Source organism: Danio rerio, chromosome 17 (assembly GCF_052040795.2).
Source record: "Danio rerio strain M-AB ecotype USA chromosome 17, GRCz13ab, whole genome shotgun sequence".
Lineage (NCBI taxonomy): Eukaryota > Metazoa > Chordata > Actinopteri > Cypriniformes > Danionidae > Danio > Danio rerio.
Genome location: NC_141037.1, coordinates 47,854,416 through 47,873,606, shown reverse-complemented (window position 1 = coordinate 47,873,606; position 19,191 = coordinate 47,854,416). Strand labels below are relative to the sequence as shown.

At 40.1% G+C, this 19,191-nt stretch overlaps 1 protein-coding gene across 13 annotated transcripts in view; it reads left to right on the top strand.

Annotated features, from left to right (window-relative positions):
* Positions 1-19,191, top strand: part of eml5 (EMAP like 5) — a 247,936-nt gene that overhangs the window by 189,267 nt on the left and 39,478 nt on the right. For 5 of the 13 annotated variants that reach the window (XR_015513744.1, XR_015513745.1, XR_015513742.1 and 2 more), the window contains 5 exons: positions 7,668-7,756; positions 10,773-10,949; positions 15,080-15,281; positions 15,411-15,537; positions 16,742-16,756. Coding sequence is in view for 4 of the 13 variants with exons in the window: in XM_087290989.1 (XP_087147115.1) it covers positions 7,668-7,756; positions 10,773-10,949; positions 15,080-15,281; positions 15,411-15,537; positions 16,742-16,756 (610 nt within the window). In the remaining 9 variants the exon portion in view is untranslated. Of the gene's footprint in view, positions 1-7,667; positions 7,757-10,772; positions 10,950-15,079; positions 15,282-15,410; positions 15,560-16,741; positions 16,897-19,191 lie in introns of those variants that run through there. The other 8 variants (XR_015513746.1, XM_087290991.1, XM_087290990.1 and 5 more) reach the window with 4 other exon arrangements.

Genomic DNA, 19,191 nt, shown 5'->3' with positions numbered 1-19,191 from the left:
GCAATCAACTGAGTATATAAGCTCACCTGGCGCCAGCAGACGCTATCCTTTTCGCTTCAGAGACTTTCTGATCGAGTCGATGAGGGTTCCTCCTGCTGTGACCAGCGATTCTGAGCGAACGAGAGCATTCTCCCGGTCCAGAGTGTGTACACGCAGTGGCAGACGGTCGAGCTGGGTTTCTCCCTTGCCTGGCGTTCTTTGGGTCCGGTCCTCCAGAGCGGTGCGTATAAAGTTGCAAACTTCACAGAAAGAGCAACACAGTCGTGCAGCACGTCCTTATCAGGACGGCGCTCCGACTGTGCGTTTCTGGATGCGGTGGTTTCCTGTCCTCGGATGATGGGCGCGGGCACTGCGTTGCATGTCTGGGGGTCCAGCATGTTAATGCGCTGCTCGCGGGCAGTTCATGTCGTCATTGCGATGCCATGACTGTTGCGCAAGATCGCGGTTAGCCTTTGCAAAAAGGTGAACCACCCCAGTTGTCCCCTGCTCTGCAGCGGGCACTCGGGCAGATCTGAGGGTTTCAGCGAGAGATAATCCGTCGCCCACGGGCCCGCGGACCTCCCGCTCCTCTAAGCGCTCTATCCAAGCTTCGGGCGGGGGAAGCGATCCGTCTAACAGATGGTAGCCCTTACGCCCGATGACACCGGAGACCAGATGTCCACCGCGGCATCGGAGGGTGGGCTTTCATTGTCCGATGATGATCCAGACCCGCTCGCCCCCTTCGGGCTGGTGAGCGCTGTCAATATGGATCCTGAAACGGACATGTTAGCCGTGCTTTCCCGGGCTGCTTCGGCCGTGGGTTGGAGATGGTTTATCCCCCAGCTCCGCGGCCGGACCGACTAGAGGGGCGTTCCCTTCTTCCCGGAGGTGCACAGTAGGCTCACGCGGTCTTGTAAAGCACTTTTTTCTGCTCGTGCTGCGTGTTCCTCCACCCTAACCACTCTTGACGGTGAAACAGCCAGGGCGTATGTGGCGATTCCTCAGGTTGAGTGCGCGATGGCGGTAAATCCGCGCGGCGCCTCTTCTTGGCGGGGTCCGCCTCGTCTCCCATCCAAAGCCTGTAAGTTATCTACCTCCCTCGGAGCTAGAGCTTACATAGCTGCGGGCCAGGCTGCTTCCGCCTTGCATGCGATAGCCACCTACCAGCGCTACCAAGCGCAGGCGCTGGCCGAGCTGCACGAGGGTGGGTCCAACCCAGGCTTACGAGCTTCGCACCGCCGCCGACTTAGCTCTTCGGACTACTGAGTCCGCTGCGTGTGCGTTGGGGAGGACGATGTCCACATTAGTGGTCCAGGAGCGCCACCCCTGGCTGATATGCGCAAAGTCGACAAAGTCCGCTTTCTTGACTTCCCCATATCCCCAGCCAGGTTCGGCGACACTGTCTGTGAATTCACCCAGGAATTCAAGGCGGTGAGAGAGCAGTTGGTGGGTGATGTCTTATCGGCGGTCCGTAGCCCGCTCCGCCCGCCGTGCCATTCATACCTGCTCCTCGCCGAAGGCGCCCGCCTACGAGAGCTGCTCCGCCCCCGCACACGCCTCCGGCGAAGCGAGCGCGTCGGGCACCTCGGAAGCAGGCAGCCCCCCTGCCCAGAACGCCGCTAAGTCCGGCAACGGACCGCGAAGCGCCCCTGGGACAGGCCATCTGGAGAAGAGGGAACTTGCTCTTTCCCCGCTGGAGGGCGGGGCTCCATTTCCAACGGCACTTTTTACTGCCATGAAAACATTATGAAAGGGCACTTTTCACTTCCCCAGATGTGACAGCCCGAAATCTGCCAGTCTGGGACGCTATGCTTTCTAGCTTGCAGATTCGGTGCGTTTCGCCAGTGGCTCACGAGCGCTGGGAGGACGGTCTCCTTTCTCCCACCCCTCGAGCCTCCCCTCCGGAGCTCGGGTTTGGAGTGAGAGCAAATATCTCACCTCCAGCTTTTCCGTGGGACCCGCGAGCTTCCCGGATCAGCACACCCACTCCGCGCTGCCCCACTGCTGGTACGTCAGCGATTGTAGCGATGAGTCCATTAGCGAGAGCTCTGCCTGCCTGGTTAGCGCGGGCCAGCTCTTCGCGGTGGCTCATACGCACAATCAGACTCGGCTATGCGATTCAGTTCGCGAAACGGCCCCCCAAGTCACGGGTGTGTATTCACCAGGGTCAGCCCCCTGTCCGCCCCTGTCTTGCGAGAGGAGATTGCTGTCCTCCTGGCGAAGGATGCAATCGAGCCGCTCCCTCCAGCCGAGATGGAGAGCGGGTTTTACAGCCCACGCTTCATCGTGCCCAAAACGAGCGGTGGGTCACGGCCAATCCTAGATCTGCGCGTTTTGAACCGCTGCCTGCACAAGCTGCCGTTCAGAATGCTCACGCAGAAGCGCATCCTCCGGTGCGTTCGTCCTCTGGGTTGGTCTGCAGCATTAGACCTGATGGACGCGTATTTCCATGTCTCCACTCTTCCTCGCCACCGACAGTTTCTGCGGTTTGCGTTTGAAGGTCGAGCTTGGCAATACAAAGCCCTCCCCTTCGGGCTCTCTCTGTCTCCGCGGGTCCTCACCAAGCCCGCGGAGGGTGCCTCAGCGCCCCTTCGGCTCGCGGGCATCTGCATACTCAATTTCCTTACGACTGGCTGATTTTTGCCCTCTCTCGGAGCAGTTGATTATGCACAGAGACAAAGTGCTCTGGCACTTCCACCTGTGGGGGTTTCAGGTCAACCGAGAAAAGAGCAAACTCGCCCCCGTGCAGAGGATCTCTTCTCTCGGGCTGGAGCTGGACTCGGTCACCATGGCAGCGCGCCTCTCCGGAGAGCGCGCTCAGCTGATGCTGTACTGTCTGAGAGAGCTCGACAGTAAAATAGTGGTCCCACTGAAACTATTTCAGAGGCTCCTGGGGCATATGGCATCCGCAGCCGCTTCATGCCGCTCGGATTATTCTATATGAGACCACTTCAGCACTGGCTTCACGATCGAGTCCCCAGACGCGCATGGCACGCGCGCGCACACCGAGTCTCTGTTACTGCGCTGTGTCGCCGCGCCCTCAGCCCTTGGAGCGACCCCTCGTTCCTACAGGCCTGGGTGTCTCTAGAACAGGCGTCCAGTCTTGTTGTCGTTTCAGCAGACACTTCCAACACGGGCTGGGGGGCTGTGCGTTGCGGGCATGCGGCTGCGGACCTGTGGAAAGGTACCCAGCTGCATTGGCATATCGCCTGGAGCTGTTGGCAGTGTTCCTCGCTCTCCACCGTTTTTTTCCCGGTGCTGGAGCGGCAACACGTGCTGGTCAGGACGGACAGTACGGCGGCGGTGGCGTATATCAGCCGTATAGGGGGTATGCGCTCTCGCCGCATGTCTCAGCTCGCCCGCCGTCTGCTCCTCTGGAGTCATCCGCGGCTGAAATCGCTGCACGCCATTCATATTCAGGCAAGCTCAACCGTGCAGCCGATGCGCTCTCACGGCAGCCTTGCGTCCTGGAGAATGGAGACTCCACCCCGAGTCTGTTCAGCTGATATGGGCGCGATTCGGGGAAGCCCAGATCGATCTGTTGCTTCCCCCGAGATCGCTCATTGCCAGTTGTTCTTTCCCTGACCGAGTGCTCTCGGCACGGATGCACTGGCTTACAGCTGGCCTCGGGGCACGCGCAAATACGCGTTTCCCCCAGTGAGCCTGCTCGCGCAGTTACTGTGCAAGGTCAGGGAGGACGAGGAACAGGTTGCTGGTTGCGCCCCTCTGGCTCAACCGGACCTGGATGTCAGAGCTCTCCCTCGCGATAGCCCTCCCCTGGCAGTCCCTTCGAGAGAGCACCTACTCTCTCAGGGACAGGGCACCACCTGGCACCCTCGCCGATCTTTGTAGAGATTTTTAGACGCGAGGAAGACTTAGGTAACCTCCGATTGCGGTGGCTAATACCGTCACTCGGGCTAGAGCCCCCTCCCCGAGCGCGCCTATGCCCTGACGTGGAGTCTATTCACTGAATGGTGTGTCTCTCGCTGAGAAGACCCCCGTAATTTGCCAGATCAGCGTTGTGCTTTCTTTACGCCGAGAGAAGTTGGAGAGCAGGCTGTCGCCCTCCACACTCAAGGTTACGTGGCTGCCATCTCCGCTCTCATAACGCGGTGGCTGGCAGCACCGTGGGAACGCATAACCTCATCATCCGGTTCCTCAGGGGCGTTAAGCGAATTAATCCACCCCGCCCCCTCTCATGCCCTCTTAGGATCTCGCCCTCGCTACACAAGCCGCGTCAGATCCCTTCGATCCTCGACTCAGTATCTTTCTGTCCCTGAAGACAGCTCTGCTGGTCGCGTTGATATCGATTAGAGGGTCGGGGACCCGGAGGCATTTTTCGGTCAGTGACTCGTGCCTGTAATTGGGCTGGCTTCTCTCACGTCCTGAGACCCCGCCCGCGATATGTGCCCAAGGTTCCTACCACTCCGTTTTAATACGAGGTAGTGAGCCTGCAAGCGCTGCCCTCGGAGGAGGCAGACCCAGCCCTTCTTATTGTCCAGTTCGCGTTTTGCGTATTATCCGGACCGCACTCAGAGTTTAGATCATCTGAGCAGCTCTTCGTCTGTTATAGCGGTCGGCAGCAGGGAAGTGCCGTACCGAAATAAGTTCCCACTAGATTGTGGATGCCTTTCTTTCACTATCAGAGCCGAGATGAGCCGCGTCCCCCGAGAGCGCGTGCGCACTCCACTCGGAGCTTCGCATCCTCTCGAGCGCGCGCACGCGGCGCCCCTCTAACAGACATCTGTAGAGCTGCGGGCTGGGTGACACCCAACACATTTGCAAGGTTTTACAATCTGCGAGTGGAGCCGGTTTCCTCAAGGGTATTAGGTAACCCTTGGTGATTGAGGAAACAATTCGGTAGGGTGTTGAAACACGCTTGCTGCGCCATTTTCCCTAACACGGAGATACGTGCGCCTTTTTATCTGTCAGTAAAGTTCCCCGTCAGGTGAGCCCTGCAGATTCCTCCGTGGCCCCCAGCACTGACTCAGCGGAGGAGTCACTTGCTGGCCCACTACGTTGTAGGTCTGCCCGCTGGTCAGCCCGCGTTTTGGGTAAAGGTGCCTGCTATGCGTGATCCCCACTAGGCGATCCCATATGCTTATTCCGCCACGGTTAAGTCCCCCCCCTGGGCGGACCCGTGTCTTCCCTCCCCGCTAACCACTCTTTTGCTATGCGTACTCCCCCTTTTTAGGGCTAGTCCATATGTAAATTCTGCCATCTATCCCCCCTTGGGTAACGGATGGCCTCCGCAGCGTCCTCCCTATCGGGATTGCACGCTTCCCAACGTACTGTCGTATTTTCCTAGAATTATCTAGATGCTCACGACTTCCCAAAAAATATATATAAATCCGTAAAACTTCTGTTGAAGTAGGATAAATTAGGGCCAGGGACACGTTGGAGGACCGCGCCCCCCATGATGTGGGTGCGTCACGCTTGCTTGACTATCTCCTCATCTGGGGTGTTGGTAAGGTGCAGTCATTATGGCGCTTTCAATGGGCTCCCAATGCGTGGATTTTACAATCAAATCCACTTATAGTGCTGAAGTTCCCCCCGAAGGGGAACGTTCGAGGTTACTAAAGTAACCCTTCGTTCCCCGTGGAGGGGAACGGAAGCACTATACTCCGTCGCCATAATGACTGTCCCTTAGCTGTTGAAAGTCTCTTCAGCTTAAAAAGGATAGCGTCTGCTGGCGCCAGGTGAGCTTATATACTCAGTTGATTGCTTATGCCGCTCACCTGCGCAGGCTTGCGCTGCCAATTCATTCTTAATTGGCCCGTTCAATACTCTTTCAGACGAGTAGCTTCTGAACCGAACCTCCCAATGCGTGGATTTTACAATCAAATCCACTTATAGTGCTTCCGTTCCCCTCCTCGGGGAACGAAGGGTTACTTTAGTAACCTCGAACGTTATTTATGATTATACAAAAGTGCATTGATCATTTATTTTACTTTTAAATGTATTTTGTTATTGTTTCATTAAATGCTGAAATTAACGTTAACTAAGATAAATTTAATGATACCTTTTTTAAAAGTGTTACAAAGTAATTCTCACAAAAATAAACACTGAAATGGTTTGTGTGTGGTTATACTCTATTGTTTTGTAAACATTATTTAATGCATATATTTGTTTAAAGCGGGCAATGCGGCAGTGGATAGCATGATCGCCTCACAGCATGAAGGTCGCTGGTTCAAGCCCCAGCTGGGTCAATTGGCATTTTTGTGTGGAGTTTACATGTTCTCCCAATGTTGGCATGGGTTTATTCTGGGTTCTCCAGTTTGTCCCACAGTCCAAAACATGCGCTATAGGTGAATTAAATAAATAAGCTAAATTTCCATAATGTATGTGTGTGAAAGAGTGTGTATGGGTGTTTTCCAGTGTTGGGTTGCAGCTGGAAGGGCATGTGCTGCATAAAACATGCTGGATAACTTGGCGGATCATTTCCGATGTGGCAACCCTTGATTAACAAAGGGACTGAGTTGGGAATTGATGAATATAATTAATAAATGCATTTGTGAAGCATTTTAAACTTCAGTTTTTTCATGAAAGATTAAACAAAAATCTGTCACGGTACAACAATAAAACAACAATAAAATAAAAGTCACTAAAGATTTGCAAAAATAAGATGAGAGGAAAATAAAATAAAAAGATAAATAAAATAAGACATAGTGTGGCCGTAGGGTTTGAATGTGAGAGTGTATTGGTGTTTCCCAGGAAGTTGATGAATAAGTTGACGGTTCATTCCGCTGTGGTGACCCCTGATGAATAAAGGGACTAAGCTAAATGAAACTGAATAAATGAATAAATGAATATTGTGAGAAAAACAAAACACATGTAGTAATAATTGGATTAATCAAATATTAAAATCAATATTTAGAAAAATCAATATTAATAATGATTATTATATATCATTATTATTATTATTTATATAATTAAAATCAATATTAATAATGATATTTTAGCCTCACGGGGGGCACCAATTAATGTAGTGATAATTGGATTTATCAAATATTAAAATCATTATTTAGGTATTGATATTAATAATGATATTTAAGTCTTACGTGAGGGCACCAATTAATGTAGAAATAATAGGTAATTAAATTATACAAATGAGGAGTTTATTATCTGGCCAATTCTGAAGGGTAGTGAGATCGTTTGACTTGTAGAGCCTTTACATGATAATTTGAATACACAGGTATATAAAGTGAAATATTCCACTTGTGTCTCTTTTGTGAAATGTAACTTTACTGATCCTGTGTTTTAGACGATATTGAATGTTAATTGGATCAGGAAGCTGTTTTGCAAGTTCTTAACATCTTTGTCTTTCAGATAAACAAAAGACAGATGGTCACTGTCTCAATTACCACTTTCTGATGAGCTTAAGAAAAGGGTCAGAGTTTAGTGCATACTCTGCAGCATTTGATTATATTGGAAATTAATTTCCACAAGTTAATTTCTACAACTTTCAGGCTTTACTGCTGATCACTACACACACTTGCTCTTTTTTGCATTTTTTAGAACAACCAGTTAATAAATTAAGTTTAATTAAACAAGCAGAGATTCACATGGTCAATCTGCATACCGTACAGTCACAAAGTGAAGGTAGATTTCATTTTTGAAGAGATTCTCAGTGCTTAACTCTGTTTCATCTAAGTGTTTCTCCTCTGTTTTGTTTTTTTTTGCATTAGGGAAGCTTTTGCAGGTCAACACTTCAGCAAAGGAACAGCTATTTTTTGAGGCTCCTCGTGGGAAGAAGCAAAGCATTCCAGTCACAGAGGTATGCATTCTGAATGTCTAACCGCGGGTCACCCTGTGAGGGGAAGGGCACTCTTAAGGGCAAGAACATGGCCCACTTTTTTATTAGCTTGTCTCTAAATTTGGAGGTGGGGAATTAGGCCGAGCTTAAGGCCATCAGTACATTGGGACAGACAACGAACGTTGTACCTTAATAACTTGAGGTTTAGCAAGAACTGGAATCCTTTCACTGTTTCTGATTTCCTGCCTTTGGCTAAATGCACAGCTTTTGTGGGAGGCATTTTGGCTAAAGTGATTATTGGAATGAGTTGGATTTTAATTTTAAAAAGAGTGCTGCCAATTCATTTTCATTAAAAGTGTTACTCAATTCAAGTTATTCTTCAGCTTTGGAGCATACGTTTTGTACAGTGATCAGCATAAATGAATACACCCCACTTTGAAAAAGTGTACTTTTATCAATTTCTAAGGGTAAATAGGTAATCAATTGTGGTGCATTTGAACAAAACAGATTAAAATAATTATTCATTTATAAAGATATTATATTTTAAATCATGAAAATTATTGCAAAAAATACAAACTACCAAATTTCAACGAAATTACATGTTTTAGGTTTTATATATAATTTTCCCTAACAAATTTGGGATACAAATTTTATCACAAGTTATTTTGTTAGATTAGCTCCAGTTTTGGCTTCAGTATTGACTAATATAATGTATAGTTTGTATGGAAAGTATTCAGACACTCTTAAATTGTTCAGTCAAGTTAATTTTCTTCTCATTGATGTACACACAGCAGCCCATATTGACAGAAAAATCACAGAATTGTTGACATTTATTAAAAAGAAAAGCTGAAATATCACATGGTCTTAAATATTCAGACATTTTAATTCAGTATTTAGTAGAAGCACTCATTGGATTTAATACAGCCATGAGTCTTTTTGGGAAATATGCAACAAGTTTTTTACACCTGGAATTGGGCCATCTTGCCACTCTGCCATAAAGCCCCAACAGGTGGAGGGCTGCAGTAATGGTTGCCTTTCTACAATTTTCTCCCATCTCCCAACTGGTTCTCTGGAGCTCAGCCCCATAATCTTTGGGTTCTTAATTACCTTTCTCTCCGGATAGTTGGTTCTGGTAGTCCCAAAAGACTTCCATTTAAGGATTATGATGGCCACTGTGCTCTTAAGAACCTTGAGTGCATCAGAACATTTTTGGAACCTTGGCCAGATCTGTGCCTTGTCACAATTTGTTTCTTTGAACTCATGATTCTCATATGCTCTGACATGCACTGTGAGCTGTAAGGTCTTATCCACTTGTTAAGTGTGATGTCACGTGAAGCAGCTTCCGGGTCCAAGCACTCTATCAGACTGTATGGAGAGGCTCAACAAATGTAAATAATAAACGTTTACAAAGCGATGTAATACTTTCGAAAATCACAATAGTAGTAGTAGTAGTAGTAGTAGTATATATATATATATATATATATATATATATATATATATATATATATATATATATATATATATATATATATATATATATATATATATATCCATGCCTAATATATGATGGCCAGAAAGTGATACATTTTTTATAAATTGGTAAAATATTGATATCTGCGATGCAAAAAGTCCAAAGACTGTTGTGTACACCATGATTTTATATAAAATTCACTTATATTTATATAAAATTCACTCATAATGTGTAATATAAGTGGTCATAAACCAATATTTTGGCTTAGATCGACTTAGACCCTTAGATCTGTCTTGACTTAAAGCTGTGGTTACACTGCACTTGTTTCCCATCGATTTCCATTCATATGCACGCAAATGCGCCAGACCGCAAATGCAAGGTTCGCTGTTAGCTGCATTGCAAATTGCATCACTTGACTGCGTGAGATCAATTGAAGGTCAAAACATGACCTCTCTGGACAGAAATTTTAAAAATGGACCAATCGGTCACTTTTTTAAATGTCTAATCATCTTGTTTAATGCAGCGCCGTACGGCAGAATTTCACAGTTAGGCTGCGTTCGAAACCGCATACTTCCATACTATATAGTACGCTAAAAGCAATATGTGAGCCAAATAGTACATCCAAATTCATAGAACTCAAAAATCTGTATGCGAGAAGTACCCTGTTGGCTTACTACTTCCGGCGAGATTCTGAAGTGCCCATCCCCAGCACGCTGCTCTATCCCATGATGCCCCATAAGAGAATTCATGAATGGGAGAGAAGCGACACAACTGACGCAGGTAGGTCACGAGACCATGACAAAATGGTGGATGTAGTTCATCCGAATTCTATTCATACTTTTCACATTCATACTGTATAAAACATACTTTTCTAACAGCAGGGTAGTACGTTTAAATTCAAATGCAGTACCTACTGAGTAGAAGGCAGTTTTGGACGCAGTCTCAAACTCTAGTGTGACCACAGCTTAACAAGTTGATAAACACAGGTGTGTGGCTTTCCTGATCAAGCATAATCAGTATAATCAAACATAGCTGGACTCAAATTAAGGTGTAGAACCATCTCAAGGATGATCAGAAGAAATGGTCAGCACCTCAGTTAAATAAATGAGTGTGACAGCAAAGGGTCTGAATACTTAGGACCATGATGCAATTCTGTGTTTTTTTGTCAATATGTGCTGCTGTGTGTACATTAATGAAGAAAAAAAAATCTACTTCAATTATTTTAGCAAATGACTGCAATATAACAAAGAATGAAAAAAAGTAAGGGGGTCTGAATACTTTTCGTACCCACTGTTTATGCACAAATATAATATTGTAAATCACCCTACAGTTATAAAATATCAGTTTAAAAGAGATATTTGTGAGTGTGTAAATGCTGAGCACTATATTTAGCTTAAAAATTTGTGTTCTAAATTCCGGGAAACTATTATTATTAGCTGCAATTAAAATAGTCTGTCTAATTAAATGATCTGAAATGCCTAACTTTCAAACAAACAAATAAACAAACAAAAAAAAAAACAGTTTTGGTTTAACTAGAGGATACTCTGCTTTGTTCTGATTCCTCAGGTGGAAAAGATCGACTGGAGCACTTGGACATGTGTGCTTGGGAGCTCCTGTGAGGGAATTTGGCCTGTGGTCAGTGAAGTTACTGAAGTAACCGCTGCCTGTCTTAGCTATGATAAGAAGCTGTTAGCAACCGGGGACGACCTTGGATATGTCAAGCTCTTCAAATATCCAGTCAAGGTTAAGAAATATTTTTAATTTAAACTTGAATTATTACTATCACTCCTCCTGGCTTTCTTTTGTAAGTTTGTGGAACAAAAAACAACAAAAAAGTAATTTTGATTTTGCAATTGAGGTCATTAAGGTGCTGTTTTGGACTATGGGTATCACAAAACGATTGGCAATTATCATGATATTTAAAAACTCCTGTTTAAAGTTTTAATCACATACCTTTTGGGGAGTAAATAGTTGCATGTAACAGTAGTCTATAAGTTAAGTACAAATTGAATGTAATCTTGTAACAGTGTTACAGTTACTGAAAAAAACACAATTAAATTAAAGTTATTTATTAAATTGTTAATAATAACTAAGATGATTACATATAAATAATTTCTGTGAAAAACTACAAAGTGTTGAATGATATAAATACTGTTTTTGTTTTGTAAAGTGACGTTATTCTGATGCTTTTAACAACCTTTCCAAAAATGATCACCTTATTTAAATTAGGTATACGGTTTTTTGGTAACACTTTATAATATCTACACACTATGAATCATTTACTAAGCATTAGCAAATTGTGAATTCATTTTCTGTTAAGCATTAACTCTACATTAATAAACAATATTAAGAAGGTTATAACTGCAGCTACAAATGCTGTATTCTTGTCTTATGAACATATTTTAAATGTGCTTAATAACTGTACTTTCATACTCTGTTAATGATTTATTTTTCATTACTTAAGGAAGTATTGCATTATTTACAAACCAATTGCATTTAAAAGTAGTTGAGGGTTTTAGGAACATTCAGAATGAGTTAGTAAATTATTAATAAACTATTGAAATCAAAGTTTATATGTCTTATTATTCAGGCATAAATTAATGGTTACTATGTATGTTAATAAATGCTTTATTAACTCAACTTCATGCAGTTTTGTGTCCTAATCTAAAGTTAGGACTATTCATGCCTTATAAATCCCTTATAAATGACAAATAAAGACATTATTCAAATGAAACTGTACTTCAAATGAAAAATAAATCTGCAACCTTATAAAAAAACACTGTAGAGTTTAAACATTGCATCTTATTATATAGTTAAATTATTATATTGATGTTGTTTTATCCAGTTTTATGTCGTATTTTGACACTCTTGTTATTTGGCAATGTTTAAACTATACAGTAAGTTTTTAGAAAAGATTGCAAAGATTATTTTCCCTGAGATGGGTTGCGGCTGGAAGGGCATCCGCTGCGTAAAAACTTGCTGGATAAGTTGGCGGTTCATTCCGCTGTGGCCACCCCAGATTAATAAAGGGACTAAGCCAACAAGAAAATGAATGAATGAATGAATGAATGCAAAGATTATTGTTCATTTGATATTGAGCCTTTAAATGTCATTTATAAGAGATTTATAAAACATGAATAGTCCTTACTTTAGATTAGGTCACAAAACTGCATGAAACTGAGTTAATAAAGCATTTATTAACACATTAGTTAACTATTAGTATATGCCTGAATAATTAGATATAAAAACGTTGATTTCAATAGTTTATTAATCATTTACTAACTCATTCTGAATGATCCTAAAAACCCTCCACTATTTTTAAACACAAATGGTTTGTAAATAATGCGATACTTAATTTAGTAATGAAAAATAAACCATTAACTAAGAATGAAAATACAATTATTAAGCACATTGTATAGGTGCTTACAAGTCAAGAATACAACATTTGTAGCTGATCGCATTATTTCTAAGCATTATAATTGTGTAATGAAAAATGAAGTAGTGTCGCAGCACATCTTTGGACTCTTGGACCCTGATGGTAACACTTTATAATAACTACACACTATAAATCATTTATTAAGCATTATCAAACAGTGAATTTATTATCTGTTAAGCATTAACTCTACATTAATAAACGTTAGTTAGCAGTTTATAACTGCAGCTACAAATGCTCTATTCTTGACTTATAACCACATTTAAAATGTGCTTAATAGTTGTATTTTCATACTTAGTAAATGATTTATTTTTAATTACTAAATTAAGTATCGCATTATTTACAAACCAGTTGTATATAAAAGTAGTTGAGGGTTTTTAGGATCATTCAGAATGAGTTAGTAAATAATTAATAAACTATTGAAATTAACGTTTAATGTCTTATTATTCAGGCATATATTAATGGTTACTATGTATGTTAATAAATGCTTTATTAACTTAACTTCACCTAGTTTTGTGACCTAATCTAAAGTGAGGACTATTCATGCTTTATAAATCCTTTATAAATGGCAAATAAAGGCTCAGTTAAATTCTAAACAGGAAAAATAACATTATTCATTCTTATTCAATTAAAGATACACAAATGAAACTGTGCTTCAAATAAAAAATAAATCTTTGCAATCTGATCTAAAATAAAATCACTGTAGAGTTTAAGCATTACATTTTATTACATTGTTTAATTATTATATTGTTGTTTTATCCAGTTTTGTTGTATTTTGACACTCATGTTATTCAGCAATGTTTAAACTTTACAGTAATTTTACATTTTAGAAAAGATTGCAAAGATTATAGTTCATTTGATTCTAAGCCTTTATTTGTCATTTAGAAGGGATTTATAAACATAAATAGTCCTCACTTTTGATCAGGTCACAAAACTGCATGAAGTTGAGTTAATAAAGCATTTATTAACATATTAGTTGGCTATTAGTATATGCCTAAATAATAAGACATATAAACGTTGATTTCAATAGTTTATTAATCATTTACTAACTCATTTTGAATGATCCTAAAAACCCTCAACTACTCTTAAATACAACTGGTTTGTAAATAATGCGATACTTAATTTAGTAATGAAAAATTTATCATTTACTAAGTATGAAAATACAATTATTAAGCACATTTTAAATGTTGTTATAAGTCAAGAATAGAGCATTTGTAGCTGCAGTTATGAACTGCTTACTAACATTTATTAATGTAGAGTTAGTGCTTAACGGATAATGAATTAACTAGATGCTAATGCCTAATAAATGATTTATAGTGTGTAGTTATTATAAAGTGTTACCAAACATTCATATTATTGTGAATTGAGACTTGACAACGGAGTTGAAGATCCAAACACAGCTTTATTAGAGTAACATGGACAAACAGGCAGGGTTTATCTTCAACAAATAATAACTAGGGATGAATAACGTTTTAACATGATGTTGAGATCTAGGAGTGAAAACGTTTCTGCTACAAATCGCGATTAGAAACACTCATGTCATGTGACTGAGGTGATTCAAAATATAAGGTCTTTTCACAAGCGCTTTGGAATTTGGCATATCTGCCGAATCTTTTTTATTTACAGAGCTGGGAGCAAAACATGCAAATTCAAATAGCCTAATGAGCAGTGCCTTGACATACCTGTATAATGTAGTGTAAGATTTTTCCTATATAATGAGTGTAGTTTATGTTTCCCAATCCTATTTCCCTCTTTCTCTCATCTTACTAAAAAAAATTTTTAAAGGCTCAAAACATTTGCTTTACCTGTTTCATCGTTTCATGAAGCCTCGTTCTGCCCACCACTAACAATAACAATAAAATGTAACGATAATCCAAAGTGGAAACTGGAGAACAGGCACCGTTCAGGGCAGGCAACAAGGTCTAAAACACAGCAAAATCAAAACTTGACATTGATACTGCATGTGTGCGCTGCCTAAATAGCAATGGGAAACAGGTGAAGCAATAATCAGTGAAATGTGATGTGGGAATATAAGTCCGGGCAAGTAGTAAGCATATGTTTTCAGGTCTTTAATGGAACTCATGGGCACTCCAGCTGGTAATCATAACACAAATAGAGCTAAATAATTAATGTAGTGTAGATATTCACACAATTAATTAATGTAATTGCATTAAATTATTGTAATGTAGTTCACTATAATAAGCATTTGTCATTTAACTACATAATTAAATTTATTTTACTTGGAAGTAATTTATTAACTCATTATGTAGTTTACTTACAACAGTATTCAAACTTCAGGCAAATCCCAGTTCTGCTATATAGTACTTTAGTAGACAACACAACATTATTCAGCTTAGTTTAGTTGAATCATTAATGTTGAGTCAGATCATTTGATTCAATTCATCTAATTGACATGTTTATTTGTTCATTATTTCAACAGGGAAAATATGCCAAGTTTAAACGGTACATGGCCCACAGTACCCATGTGACTAATGTGCGCTGGTCACACGATGACTCTTTGCTGGCATCGGTGGGCGGCTCTGACACCTGTCTAATGATCTGGAACCACGAGACCGAGAGCTGCAGAGAGGCCAGACAGTGTGACAGCGAAGAGTCAGACATCGAGAGCGAAGATGATGGAGGTGAAAAAGATCATGTATAAAAGAGCAGTTATTACTGTCCTCCACCCTCTGCTTGATTTTGAAAGGATAGCTATCTGTCATATGAAAAACCGTTCATTTAAACTCCATATGTGCTGCTGCTTTTTGTAGGCTATGACAGTGATGTAACGAGAGAGAACGAGATTGTCTATGTAATCAAAGCCTTATCTACAAACATGCGACCCATGACGGGGGTCAAGCCCCATTTACAACAGAAGGAGCCAACTGTAGACGAAAGGTAAGTTAGAACTGACATCAGTGTACAGTATAATGTACAGTTCTGTAAATGCACAAGGACAAGAAGGAAGGATCAGCTGGAAATCTTAAACTTCACACTTATATTTTAGGGATGCAGTAGGAACACTTGAAGGCAAAATTATTAGCCTAATTGTATTTTTATTCTTTTACACATATCAAGAGCTGTTTAACAGAGCTAGGATTTTTTTTAGTTTTTTTTTCTAATTGAGAAAGTCTTATTTCTTTTAGTTTGGCTGGCATTAATCTAGTTTACTTAAAAAAATATTTTTAAGTTATATAATATAATAATAAAATAAAACTATAACAAAAAAGTGTGTATTGTCATTATGGCAAAGATTAATGTTATAAGAATTCAGTTAATAAAACTGTTACAATTAAAATTGGGTTATAATGTAATGAAATGTACTACTAAAATAAATAAATTGCTATAAATAAGTGTAAATAAGTTTGTTCATCCGAGAATAAATCATTATATATATATATATATATATATATATATATATATATATAACAAATATTGGCTTACGATGGTTTTTTGGAAATACCAGAATGTGAGTATAGTTCCTATCCATATGAACCAAGAAAATAGCAACTGTTCATTTTCTGTCAGTCTTAGTAGACAATGTACTGTAACTATAAAAAGGTGAAGCTTTAAATATGAAAATTATCAAAACTTTTAGGTCAGATGCTACTGGTGTAATACGATTCAATGGTTAATTCTAAGCTAAGCTAAGCTAAAAGTGCTCCTGCCAGACCAGGAAATCATCTGAACAGATACAAAAAGGGTAAAACTCAACTGTTCAACTCTAGAGGAGTTGTAAAATGAACCTATTTCCAAATAAAAAGAGGAGTTTCTTTAATACAGGCTTCCATTAACAATACTTGCTACACATGCTTGTGATTGTCATGCCGTAAATTACCATTGTGAATGCATTATGCAACTTGTCAGTTCAAAGCTCAGATTTGTTTTTGTTTAAAGTTTATTGACTGCTTTTTAACAGTTTAAAGTTGCCACAGGACATCAGCTTTAACCATTGAACAATAGACAGTAGTAAAAAAAACAGTTAGTGTGAAGACCTGGGCTTTGAGTGTGATGCTGCCCTCATGTCTTTCTTTTCCTCACTCCTCTGTCTGTCTCTGCACTCCACTCCTCTCTCTCTCTCTTTCTCCCTCACCATGTGAAGGCAGGGCGTAGTCAGGTAAGAAGACCAATGAAAAGTGTAATTTGTTCAGAAAATGAACAGTTTCATGTGCCGTCCCCTCTCATGCTTTGTGTCGCACGGCAACAGCCATCATATCCATAAACCCCCCCTCCCCTGTTCTGAGTCATAAATCCGTCTGCCGCTAAGTTTTCACTGTTATTTTAAGCTGGAGAGGCTTTAAGAGCAGGTGATTTCAGACTTAAATTAAGAGTAGATGGCGCAGCATTATGTTAAGTGCTTCGCTGGCAGATATTTTGTCATTGCTTTGAAGTGACTTTATTATTTCTCTGCACCTCTAATTATTTACAGAGTAATGCTGCTTCTTTTGGCTGCCGGCAACTTTGCTCATACTTTGCTCTCTGCATTCTGTCTCAAGATGATTAAAGGATTAGTTCACCCCAAAAAAATAATATATCATTTTCAAACCTTACTTTTTTCCATTGAAAACATGGAGAGATTTTTAATAATGTAGTTTAGGCTTCAGTATTCCTGTAAAGCTGCATAGCACAGGTGATTTGGAAAATTAAAGGATGTTTATTTGGATAGTTAGTTTCACTTTTTTGGAAAGTGTTGAGAAATATAACCCATGAATTATATACAAGTTTGGGAGGCCATACTGCAGCTTTCTGTGAGGAACAATAGATCAAACTCTGTAAAAAATTATCGTTCAGTGATAATTTTAAAGGATGGGTCTGATTTAAAAACACATTATTCTAATTTTGTGACCTGTATGAAAACATCCAATGAAAAGCTTTCATTTATAAATCAGTCATTACCCCTTGGTAAAAAAAGAGTTAAACAGTTTTTTTTTTTTTTTGACAAATGATAAACACCCAATATTTAATCTCATAATTGCTTTTATTTATTTATTTATTTATTTATTTATTTATTTATTGCAATAAGGGTACATTTGTGCTGTTGAATATATTAAATGTAATATGTAATTAGTTATTATTATAATATGCTGCCTGAGAAAAGTCTTGTCACCTATCCAATTTTTAGAAACAACAAATAATAACTTGAATTCTAGTTGATCATGTGGTATTACTCTTATTTTAGCAGAATAAAATATAATCATGCCTTGATTTTTAATTATTTAATTAGGACAACAAGGTATGACTTTGCTTAGAAATACAGTCTTGTCACTTAACATAATGTACAGTATAGAATATAAAGTCATGGTGCAGTGGAAAAATAATGAATTTTGTGTATGACTCCCAAGCGCTTGAAAGACTTCATCCATACATCTCAATTACTCTAATAACTTAATAATAAAGTCATCTGGAATGGCAAAGAAACCGTTTTTGCAGGACTCCCAGAGTTCATCAATATTCTTTGATTTATCTTCAATGCCTCCTCCTTCATCTTACACCAGACATGCTTAATAATGTTCATATTTGGTGGCTGGGTTGGCCAATCCTGGAGTATATAATAATTTTCATGTAGTATATAATAATAATAATAATTGATTATTAATAATAATTTAGAATAAATATTTAATATAGAATATTTATGGCAAATGCACTTCTCTTTTAAAACTTAGATATCATGTATCCAATTATATTTTTATTAATAATTAAATTAATTATTAATGAAGTTGCTGTTTTATACATTTAAATCTAAACAAACTTTAACTGTAATATTAAATAACACTATACAGTTAAATTAATCAAGTATCTAATCAAGTAAACATCAAACAAGTAGCAAAAAAAAATAATAAAACAAGCATTTAAAAAGATCTTAAATGTATTTTTTGACATCATAAAAAAGTCTATTAAGCTTCTTTAGGCACAATTAATGGGCCCTATTTATGAATTGTATTGTATTTGCATGTACAATTTTTTTTATATAAATATACTGTAAACCCTTAATATACTATGCAGACTGCAAGTGCATATTTTCACAAGGAAATTATCACACACAGGTTATATCCAACTCCTTTACTGTGAATACAGCACACACTACATGGACAAAAGTATTGGAACACCTTTAATTGCGACGTGTATGTAACAGTTGAACAATAAGGGACGTAGGAAGCGGGGATAATCAATGTAAATTTAAGTCATTAAATAAACAACAAACAAAACAAAAGTAAGAAAGAAGCTCCTTGAGAATGATTGTAGCACAAACCTAAAACTACACCAGAAAATATTTCAGGCTTATATTTACCGTGCTCTTCGCTTTCTTCCATGACTTTTCTGATTCTTAATTCTGGGGTGACATGGAGGCTCAGTGGTTAGCACTGTCACCTGGGAAAAATGGTTAGCAAGAAAGTCGCTGGTTCGCATTCTGGCTGGGTCAGTTGGCATTACTGTGTGAAGTTTACTTGTTCTCCCTGTGTTGTCATGGGTTTCCTCAACGCAATCTCACGGCAATTCGTAACTTTTTGATTTAGTGGCTAATTCGTATGAATTTGTATGATCTAATTCGTA